The 11,186-nt window shown below is 42.6% G+C and overlaps 2 protein-coding genes and 1 long non-coding RNA gene across 3 annotated transcripts in view; 2 read left to right on the top strand and 1 right to left on the bottom strand.

Annotated features, from left to right (window-relative positions):
- The first annotated feature begins 1,179 nt into the window (after positions 1-1,179).
- LOC115247017 (synapsin-3-like) lies at positions 1,180-3,774 on the top strand. The gene is made up of 4 exons (XM_029827441.1): positions 1,180-1,192; positions 1,252-1,408; positions 1,560-1,649; positions 3,327-3,774. The coding sequence occupies exons 2-4, from the start codon at positions 1,298-1,300 to the stop codon at positions 3,531-3,533; spliced, it is 408 nt and encodes a 135-aa protein (XP_029683301.1). The 5' UTR covers positions 1,180-1,192; positions 1,252-1,297; the 3' UTR covers positions 3,534-3,774.
- Positions 1,793-2,871, bottom strand: LOC115247018 (uncharacterized). Its single transcript, XR_003886106.1, has 2 exons — positions 2,781-2,871; positions 1,793-2,498 (listed from the first exon to the last, which is right to left on the bottom strand). It is a non-coding gene; the product is annotated as an uncharacterized lncRNA (long non-coding RNA).
- A 5,033-nt stretch (positions 3,775-8,807) lies between the features above and the next one.
- Positions 8,808-11,186, top strand: part of syn2b (synapsin IIb) — a 42,026-nt gene continuing 39,647 nt past the window's right edge. Inside the window, exon 1 of the mRNA XM_029827428.1 lies at positions 8,808-9,772. Within this exon, the coding sequence (XP_029683288.1) occupies positions 9,321-9,772 (452 nt within the window). The 5' untranslated portion in view covers positions 8,808-9,320. The remainder of the gene's footprint in view (positions 9,773-11,186) is intronic.

The raw sequence follows: 11,186 nt of genomic DNA, 5'->3' as shown, positions 1-11,186 counted from the left end.
GTTATCAATGATACTTTGTGCAAAGGTGCTTACTTGAAACATTGTCCTTGATGTCCATTATGGAATTAAACTAATGTGAGCACAAGTGCTATTAATGAGAGTATAATTGAACTAAAAATATTAATTAGATTATATAATATAATATAATAAATTAATGACTTGCCAGGTATAATAATTCAAACAGGTTCACAGCAGGCAGTCAAGCTACAAATGCACTATGCATAAAGTCTCTGCCTGAACTATTAAGTACATTGTCTTTGAAGATCAAAGCCCTTTGTAGACCTTGATCTACAGGGCTGTTCTGATTGGCTGACTCAATATTGTCCTTGAAGACGGAAGTCCTTTGATGATGGGATATGAGTTCTGGTGAGTCCAGTTCTCCATAAAAACAAATTGGATCACTGGAGGGAGAAGAAAAGCCACCCAGGCCGAAGGCTTGACCACTTTGATAAGATAAATCTCTGGGTGACGCTTCGAGGAAGTGTGTTAACCATGTGTGATGACAAAAAAATAAACGAATCATGAAAGTAACCATGTGTACATGGTACATGAAAACACATCCACACACACACACACAAATGTCTCTGATTGAAATCAATGACTTATCAATGATACTTTGTGCAAAGGTGCTTACTTGAAACATTGTCCTTTACGTCCATTGTGGAATTAAACTAATGCTATTAATGAGAGTATAATTGAACTAAAAATATTAATTAGATTATATATTATAATATAATAAAGTAATGACGTGCCAGGTATAACAATTCAAACAGGTTCACTGCAGGCAGTCAAGCTACAAATGCACTATGCATCAGGTCTCTGCCTGAACTATTAAGTACATTGTCTTTGAAGATCAAAGTCCTTTGAAGACCTCGATCTACAGGGCTGTAGATCACGAACTGGATCACTGGAGGGAGAAGAAAACCCACCCAGGCCGAATGCATGACCACTTTTATGACACAAATCTGTGGGCGATGCTTCAGACGAGTGAGGAAGAATGCTGATTGAGACAGTAACTCCCAATGTGGACTGAGAAAACGGGCAGCTACAGCCGGTCGTCCTACAGAGAAAAACAGCAAATATTGTTTAAGTTGGCCCAGAGAAGTCTTTGATATGCTGCAGCAGACAGTTTAATTAAGGCGCAGTGTTAATGTTCAGTCTGACGCTTTTTCTCTTCATTTAATGTTCACGTGTGAGTGTTTTTTTATTTTCTCTTTTGATCTATTTAGCTGTTTTTACCTTTCAAACCAGATCTTTCAGGCCAGACTTTGTGTTGGTGCGTCAACACGCCTTCAGCATGGCCCAGAACGAGGATTTTAGGAACCTGATCATCGGTCTGCAGTATGCCGGCATCCCCTCGGTCAACTCCCTGGACTCCATCTACAACCTCTGCGACAAGCCGTGGGCTGTAAGCACTCTCTTTTGCATATGTAACAGCTAACCCGAAAATGTGTAAACACTGTGATGAGTACAGTGCGCTGCCAGCGTCGCTCATTTGGCTCGTGCTGTAACATTACACTGGTAACACATGTTTTATTGGAAAATCCAATTTTTCCCAGTTTTCCCAGCTGATCAACAGTCAGAAGAAGCTGGGATCTGACAAGTTTCCGCTCATCGATCAGACCTTCTACCCCAACTACAGAGACATGGTAAGCACTCTGGTTTTGTTTCACACCTTAAATTTAGGTTTATTTTTAGTTGCATTTCAAGTGCTGCCTCCTTGAGTCGTCGACGTCAAGGTAACGTCTGGTGTGTGAAGCTATGCTGTCGGGAAAGAAAAGAAAACAGTCTCTTTTTTCCCATCAGGACATTTTATATACAATCTTTTTTGGTACATGGAAATAGAAAACTCTATTTAGACAGATACTCAGACATAAATATAAACCCCCAACAATACTTCCAGTATAAAACAGGCATGAAAACATTTGATAACACTTCACTAAAGCCATGCAGTTAATATGCATTCACCAGAAAAGTTCAAATTTAATGAAGCGGCACATTTCAAATGAAGTGTGCTGAGCAGTTCATGACTTTTAAATAATCCTCTTGACCTGTGTGATGTTAGTGAAGTAATGCAGTAACAAGACAGGGATCAATTCAGGCTAATGTTAAGTCTCTGTAGTGCTGTTTCTGTGTGTCTCAGCTGTGTATTGTTTGAGACTTGATATTTGTGGTTAAGCAATTCTAAAAACTGGGGTTGCTTTCTAAGGCTCAAAACAGGGTCTTGCTTTTTTTTTGTAAATTCAGTTGTGTTACAAAGTTATTGATGTTAAATGTTACATTTTAGTTCTTGTTGCTGCAGTAACAGATTGACACTCCAGGAAGTCTTTCTCAGGTGGGGGTCCCCCACGGTACCAGCTGCAGGTCGTGTCAGAGCGGCGGATACAAGCGTACTGTCGAGCCTGCTCGCCGTTTAAGCTGTTATCCAGCAGCCAGTCCGTCCACAAGCACTCATTCTCTCCGGTGGACACACATGGAACTGTGCAACAGGTGCTGATCTGAGGAGAGGAGAGCGTTGGGTTTAGCGATACTGCTCACTGTTTGTTCCTGAAGTGAGTTTCAGTCATTGTGATTATTGGCTTTGGTGATGGAAGTATCTCTGTGGACACATTAGACCATTAATGAGGAAGAGGGAATGAAGAGGAGGAGGAGGGAGGGAGGGAGGGCAGGAATGCCTGGAATGATGGAATTCAGTTCCTAGCAGGTGGTGAAAGTGAAACGCACTGATTGGCACAGGAGCGAGGCGATGACATCAGTATATATATTATGATAATGAGCACCTTGCATCACATCCGGTGAAGGTGTCACAGCGTGACTCATATGGGATGAAAGTCGAAGTTCTCTCTTATAACATAATCGGGAGTTCATACTGTACACAGAAGATAAAATGACAATTTAAGACAAGCGTGAAATTAATCAAAAATAATAATTAATCAATCAATAAAATGCTGTTTACTTAAATGCAATCTATTCAATAAAATGCATTTGTAACTGTTACAGTCCAGCACGTAAGTTTTGCTCAATTAAGGCCACAGTTTTAAATTTCAGTTGCGAATATAGATTAGATCACCCATTTTTTGATAATCCTGCAAAGCCAATATATTTTTTTTTTTAATTCTTGATCTGTTAATCATAACAGAAAGAAGGTGGACTACACATCTGCTTGAATACAGCTGTGTGGCCAGTGTAGACATGGTTTGGAGTTTGATTACATTAAAAAAAAAAAAAATTTTTAAATGCACAAATATTAGACCATAAACTGAACAGCAGGTTCCGTGTGTTCCTCCATCTATCATTGGTCTTCTCTGGTCTGTATGTGTTCTTAGGAGCAGACCTTGCTGCACTACAGCGCCACAGTCTGGATCCTGAGCAACCTGCAGCAGGATCTCCTCCACGTCTCGGTTCTTCCCTGGAGGATCCACCAGCTTTGTGATCTTCTGCTGCAGGGTCCGAGGCAGCGCCATCAACTGGATAAACTGGCCTTCGGGGCTTTTATCAACCTGCACGAGCACATCAAGGATAAATGTAGTTGAAACACTATCCATCTATCTACTACTGTTTCACCCTCTTAACATTTTATATTATATACATTAGTTTATTTTTACAGTTTTTTAAAATGGATACATGAATTTAAAGTGAAAGTGCAGATTTCCATATTTAATTTAAAAGGTTGCCAAAAACATGGTTATTACATCAAGAAAATAAAAGATTATATCCATATTCTGACATTTTACACACATTTCTGACAGCACTTTTTAGGTTGGACACTAAAGCATCGCGGAGCTTTGCATTTTCATTCTGAACCAGCATTTTCACCTGAAATTGGAAAACAAATAGTGAAATGTGTAGATAATCTGTACAATAGATGCATAAAAGAATAAAACAGAGGAAATCTTTAATGGTGGTGACAAGTTCAATGTGACTGGTTTGTGGAGGCGTCCAGCAACATACAGCGTCTTCTAATGCGTCAGGTCATCTAACAGAGACTCTGTACTAATTACATATTTTAAGATTTTTAAGGGTGAAAAAAACATAATTTAAAGTTAGACTTTGGCAGAAATAAGATGACTAATTAGGAAATATACCTCATGTCACAGAAGCAAATGTCATTTGAAAAGTTAAGACAGCATGCAGTTTTACTCAACACAAATCCAAAACAAACATTGACTAACTAACATTGAGTGATTTATTGCAACCAAACAACGCAACAGTTGCCAAACTGACACTAAATGAATACGTTCTAAGTTTACATGTGCCCGTCGTATTGGTTTGTTTAGCTCAGCTGTGCGTTTAACTGTCGCATAAAATCTACGTCACAGCATGCGAATATTGAAGGCTCATGGGAAATGAAGTCTTCGGTGATCGTCAAGTAAAACCAGCCAATCTCACATATTTCGCCAAAAAGCGAAATATGTCAACGGTCTAAACATTTGACCAAATGGTTCATTTGCGACTTTTCTTTTTTAAAATAGAGGAAATAACAGATATTTTTCAAGCGCTGCAACTGGTTTGGATTCAACCAGGAGAGGGAGCTTTTCACCAAGGTTTACTCCAGAGTCAGAGAGCGGACAGAAGGACCCAGTCCCGGAGAATGTTTTTTTTAGGACGAGCTTATCAGGAGCCAATGCTGCAAAGGAGGTTATTTAAAAAAAGAATGTACTGTATATAAGTAATTACATAATATATAAAATAATAATAATTGTTTGTAATTAAGCCTATACACGAAACACAGCCATTTCACTTTATTGGGTTGTTTCCATTTTTATCTGCATGGATTGCAAAGAAAAAGTTGACCTTCACCTTGTAACAGACTCATCTTTAAATTACTACAAAATGTCTTCAAATGTAGTCCAATTATACCACCCTATTACAATTGCCATGATTTTTCCAGACCTCTTGAACTAATGAGGGTGGCATTAGTGACTCTTTTACAACAGCGTTTGGTTAAAAATTACAGGGTAATCACAGATATTCCCATTAATTAATGATGTGATGCTCACAGGTCGGACAAGGTTGTGACTGTTGGTTGACTGAATAGAAGAGATTTATCATGAAACACCAACAGTATAATGTATTATAGTTTTGTAGTGAAATCCTGCCTCTGTAGCTCTAATGAAAACATCTAATAATGAAAATCTGGTTAAATTCATTTCAAAATCTTCATGTTGACCGTGCCATTGTGCTGCAGGCAGCAAGCTCTTGTGTGAAAACATCATCCATCTTCAGCTGCTCGAACACTGTGCACAATATTCACATTTATCTGAATGAATTAGCAATGAGGATTCATGACAGTTAGCAATATGTCTGAAGCTCAGTGTGGGACTGTCTGTCAGGTGGGGGAAAATATTATCCTCTGCAGTGAGATCATTTTAGGCTAATGAATATTGATAAATTCACTGGATTGTACTTTCAATAAAGGATTTATGAACTGGAAGGTTCTTTTATGATGCCTTCATTGACAGCATTATCTACGCCTTTGATTTATAAATAGGATTACACTCTCCACACACACATTTTTATTTCTATCTATATTGTTGTAGTCATGCTCATATAATGTTTAGGCAAATTAGCACAATGATGACAATGCAATGTTTTTTATAATTCATTAAGTAAGGCTTGGGAAGCAGGGGGAAACAGTTTAAAAGGGAAAGTAAAGAGGAAGTTAGCATTCTACTGACCTCATTTTCATATGAGTCAGGGTGCAGAGGAATGAAGTTAATAGAGTACCATGAAAACTTCAGGTATAAACAAGCAGTACAAGGAAAACTGAATTGATTGGATCAAATTTCTTTCCCCTGCTGGATCAGCACAGGCATCGTTTTAGCAACACACTTCAGTTCAGCATGCAGACAAATGTGTTGATGGGTCACACAGACGCACAGCAGATGCACTAGAAGAAAATACAGGATTGGCTCGAGAGACCATGTCAGATTGTTTTCACAACACGCATGCTAGCAGGTCCTGCACAAACAGGCTCGCACATATGCACCTGCTAGGATAATCCTTTCAGCTTTTGCACAATGGTTGCCATGGAGATCACTGTTGCTGCCCGTGCTCAGTGGAGGAACATCAAAAGAAGATGCACCATTACACACACACACACACACACACACACACACACACACACACACACACACACAAATAGATACACACTAAGATGCGGACCGAAGCAGTCACTTTTATCTTCCTCCTCTGCTGGGTTACAGCGTTACCGAGCAGCCAACATGGCAGTAATGTTCATCATCTGTGAGTCAAAGGCAAGCCAACGTCCAATTAAAATGTGTGTTTGAGCTAAAATTAGACGCTGTTCAACAACACCGACAGGACAGGGGACTGTCCGGCAAATTGAATCCAGCTTCTTTGGACGGGTTGTTGCACAAAAGTCTCTGCTTGCAAACGTTATGAAGATCAATCCATCAGGTCAATAAGTGATTTAGGGGCCAACTGTACCACCTGCATTAGTTAATTGGTTGAGCGCATGCACATGAATGTGCACATACATGTTTGGTCACCTTTCAGAGTGTGACATCCAGGTCTTGCTTCCCTCACTATTTACTCGAGTCTCCTTTTTGCTCTTCTCAACAATGTGTGAATTTTTTAAAATATCAAATTAGCCTTCCTGCTTCCAACAACTTCTGTTCCTCTTGTTGCCATGGTAGTTTTCAATCTCCACTGTTCTATTGTCCCTTTAAATACACAGAACAATCGACTCACAATCAGCTCACGTGAGTTAACTTTTACTCATGTGTGTGTGTGTGTGTGTGTGTGGGGGGGGGGGGGGGGGGGTTCATGTGTGTTTGGCAGGATTTTCCTCTGGTATATCTGAGTGGGTGATTCAGTTTCAAAGCTTCATCCTTGCACAAAACGTTTAATGTTCATTGAGAGACTCAGACTCGTAGCAACTTCCCTTGATCTACAATTATCGGAAGCTAATTCAAAGGTCACTCGTGATGATTTAATCTTTTTCTTCATTCAGACGTTCAGGTTTAACTATCAAAAATGAAACAAGGTACCATCAATAACTGTGCACTTCACACAAGCCTCCTCTGAGTTAACGCCTCAGAACCATGTTGGGAAGGACGTGACCTTCAAATTCAGAGAATTATAGTAAATCTCAGAAAAACGAACTCTGAGTACTTGACACAGCACGATTAGTATCTGAAAAGGCTGTTTGGGAACATGATCTTAATGTGTTTCATGAACGACGTAGTTAGGATCTGACTCATTCTGGGCAGTAGCCCTCGTCTCCACTGGACCGGATCATTACGGCTCACTAGAAAGATGCAACGGCAGGAGAAAATCTTCAGCACAAAAACATCTCATCCACTTGAGTCTGTACGATTTATTTTTTTGTACCAGCATCTCTGCGCATGTCTGCTACACCAGGGAAACATCTGACAGATGTGAGAGCAGAGGTATGTTGAGCACCACCTACTGGCTGACTGCAGAATAACTGTTATATGAGTTCATACTTGAGCCAATATAGACAAAAAAGCTGTTGTTTTTTAAAGAGATGGAAGTTGAACAGTTATTCCCATTAATTCATTCTATGTTTTAATAGATACACGGTAAAAAAACACACACATTACGTCATATTATTTGTCCTGATGTGAGAATATACCATATATGTTCAGAGCCTTGTTATATCTATACAACAATATCTAGATCAGTAGTATTTCAGTGTTCTTGCAGAGTTGTTTAAAAGAGCTTTAAAGGAGATGTAAAAGTTGCAGGATCGTTTTAATTAAATTCAGACAGTCTGTAGAAGCCCTTCAGCAGCCTTAAGGTCAAGCAATACTTTTCCTGTCAGTTGAGATGGAATCACATTTTTCTTGTAACAAATGGATTGGTCTGACTTTTAGGTTGAATAACATCTGCATATATTTTGTGAAAAACTCATCATTCTCAGTGAGGCCTGTAGAAGACTATTTTCTCTGCTGCAGTCACGCTTCTGTTCCTCGGATTTTCTTCCCGCTTGAATAGTCTTGCTCATCTTGGAGCTCTTTTTCTCTGTGCTCCTTCCTCCTCTGTTTAAAAGTACCACACAGTTAGAGCAGCCTGCTGTTGCTCCCGGTATTTAAGGGTAATGTTGTAACGCTGAACAACCCCTCATGGGTTGTATAACGGGCATTGTGAAGGACATGTTTGTTCTTGTTGTTTTCCTTTGTGCTCGGGTTCACGTTTTAAATGAGTCTCGATTTTCTTCTGTACTGCATACAGGAGTAACATCTACATTTCTATTTACTGTCCTTTAAATCTTGATAATGAATTTTGGAGATGCTACCCTCGATGATGCCCGGCACCATCGTTGCCCTCATACCCTGTTGTTGCAGGGTAATGACTGCAAAACGTTTTATTGGAGGGAATCATTTCCCCTATTAAACCACTCGAGCAATAAGAGCATCGATTCTCCGCCTCCTTGCTCGGCATTCTCCTCTGTGTGCGGGCTGGTTGAGCTCACCAACCAATCCCGCCCTCCATTACGCCACCATAACTGAGGGAGATTTCAGATGATGATGATGCTTTCCTCTCCCAGCGTGAATACAAAGGGTGAAGGGAAGGAGAGATGAACAGAAATGAGTGGTGGAAGGATGGCGAGAGAGAGGGAGGAGGGGCGTGCACTGCAGGGTGGATGGTGCTGCCATCTGTGAACTCCACCTTATGCATCCTTGCAGGAAACCCCCTTCCAGTGGTTGCACACGGCACGCAACGCTTTAAAGCTGCGGCACGACACGCACGCGTAGCCTATGATGTAGGATGGTGATGACAGGAGGGGAGGGGGGCGAGGGAGGTGTGTGTGTGTGTGTGTGGGGTTGACAATGAGGGAGAGAGGGAAAGGACCGAGGGAACATGAATGAGTGAAAGGGTGAGATAAGCACAGAGAGCAGCATCTCCAGAGCACGTTTGCTTAGCAGCAGCTCGGGGGGGCAGGAAGGCAGTCACCACCCCTCTCCCTCACGCTCCCTCTGTATCTCTCTCTCTCTCTTTCTCCCTCGCTCTGACACACACGTCACACATTTGTGAGGAGGCGTGCGGCTAAGGAGGAGGATCAACACATAACACACGCGCGGTTCCGCTGGCTTGGCTGTGCTTTGGAGAGCTGTCTCTCAAAGACTGGACCAGAGCTCGATCCATCCTTCCCGTTCCTCACTGCTCTCCGTTCCTCCAGCACGGCAGCAGCTCTCCGTCACGCGCCCTGCTCCACCACAGGACTGAGTCGCTCTCTGTCATTCATCTAACCTCTGATCCCCCCCGTCCACGACGCTGCGGCCCCTCCATCCAGACCCACTCGAGATCAAATCGATTGACCTTTTGCGACCATGAACTTCCTCCGACGCCGGCTCTCCGACAGCACCTTCATGTCCAACCTTCCCAATGGCTACATGACAGACCTCCAGAGGCCTGACCCGCCTGCTCCAGCACCGCCGACCGCATCTTCCCCAACCCAGCAGGTCACATCCCCAGCACCAGGCCCAGCTCAGTCCCCGACCAAAGCTGCAGCACCGACCCAGGCACCCGCCAGCTCCCCCGCAAGTCAGGAACGGCGCCTCAGCCAGATGTCTCAGCAGCCCCAGCAGGCCCAGTCCTCATCCACCTCATCCTCCTCCTTTGGCGGCTCCTCGGGCTTCTTCAGCTCTATCAGCTCCATCACCAATGCCGTCAAGCAGACAGCTGCATCTGCAACGGCGTTTGTGGAGCAGTCGGCTCCGTCTCCTTCTCTCTCCAAGAAGTTCAAGATCCTGCTGGTGATTGACGAGCCCCAGCACGAGTGGTAAGTCATCCAATGATCAGCTGAGTTCTGTCCAGTGGTCCATTGGCTGACCGTTTGTGAGTATCTGGGACGCTCTCCACTTTTGGCGTGGAGTTTGTTTGGTCTCTTGTCAGCCAGAGAACAAGATCTGGGAGCGAATTATGAATTCTAACTCCTCTGTTCCCTCTATTAAACTGCATTCCTCTCCTCTCACTGAAACTGCTCCCAAAATAGAAACAGTTCTGCTAATCTAGAGAGGCAGGAGAGCTCTACTGTGGGCTTCGGATTCACGTGTCTTACCTGTCAGCTCTGTCAAATGCCCTTGTTTTTGACTGCATTTGTGACACAGCGTGCTCACATTTACATAAACACGAGCGTGTGTGTGTGTGTGTGTGTGTGTGTGTGTGTGTGTGTGTGTGTGTGTGTGTGTGTGTGTGTGTGTGTGTGCTGAAGATCTGTGAGTAAGCCTTCAACCCTCGATGGCATAGTTTGGCTAACAGCGTATCGGGCTCTACTTCATACTGTCACAGAAGACGATGTAGCTCTTAATAAATCATCGCTTTCTGCTAGTTCACATATTCCACTTGCTGCTGTCCGTTCTTGGAAGTTCCTGCATTGACTGATCTTCTGTGCAGGTTCTGATGAATTTCATTGACGGGATTATCTTGGCCATAGCAACAACAGGGCCAAATTTCCCCCGGAAAAGTTCATACTTGTCTTTCACCCTTTCCTGGATGTTCCTAGCTACAGCGTCAGCGCTTAAAAAAAAAACCATTTTGCTCTGACAAGGCTACGCTTTCAAACTAGATACTCCTTTAATGCTGATGTTGACACTTTTAGACCTATGACCGGACAAATGTGTAGAAACGGAGACACAAGTTTAATTTTCTCTAATGCCAATGATATTTAAATGCATTTTGTTGACGTGGAATTTTTAGTTTAGATGTTGAGGATATAAATGATATTTTAAAAAAGTCTGAAATAAGATAGAACATGTCATTGTAAATGCTTCAATGACCCATTTGTGCTGCGAGGATTTTAATGCACAATTACATTATCAGCAGGAAGCAAACTGGTGCCAGGTCATTTTAAACCGGTCTGGATTACAGCACTGCATGAAGCAGCCTGAATGCTTTTCACTCCGTACGGATGCTATGATCTCGAAGCGACAGCGCGGGGATTAGCTCTGGAAATACCCGTGTGTAGAGATGCGGAGCATGCGTGAACACTGAGGTTTCACTGCTCCGGTGCTGAACCAGAATGGCCGCTCTGTACGGGAGTCAGCAGCCCCTTGTGCTGAAGTGAATGGCCGTCACCACCATGACACAGCAACGTCTGAGGCCCCGTCATCAACAAAAGATGCGATGTGGCGGCATTACTGAGCCAGTTTGGACGTCTGATGCCTGTAGAGGAAAACACTGGCTCTACTCATGGC

This window comes from Takifugu rubripes, chromosome 19 (genome assembly GCF_901000725.2).
Source record: "Takifugu rubripes chromosome 19, fTakRub1.2, whole genome shotgun sequence".
Classification (NCBI taxonomy): Eukaryota; Metazoa; Chordata; class Actinopteri; order Tetraodontiformes; family Tetraodontidae; genus Takifugu; species Takifugu rubripes.
The sequence above is the reverse complement of the archived record's forward strand: the minus strand, read 5'-3'. Positions and strand labels throughout refer to the sequence as shown.

Coding starts and splice junctions, on each gene's coding strand:
- LOC115247017 (XM_029827441.1), top strand. CDS start 1,298: ATGGCCCAGAACGAGGATTTTAGGAACCTGATCATCGGTCTGCAGTAT. Junction 1,409..1,559: donor TCTGCGACAAGCCGTGGGCT/GTAAGCACTCTC, acceptor AATTTTTCCCAG/TTTTCCCAGCTGATCAACAG. Junction 1,650..3,326: donor ACCCCAACTACAGAGACATG/GTAAGCACTCTG, acceptor ATGTGTTCTTAG/GAGCAGACCTTGCTGCACTA.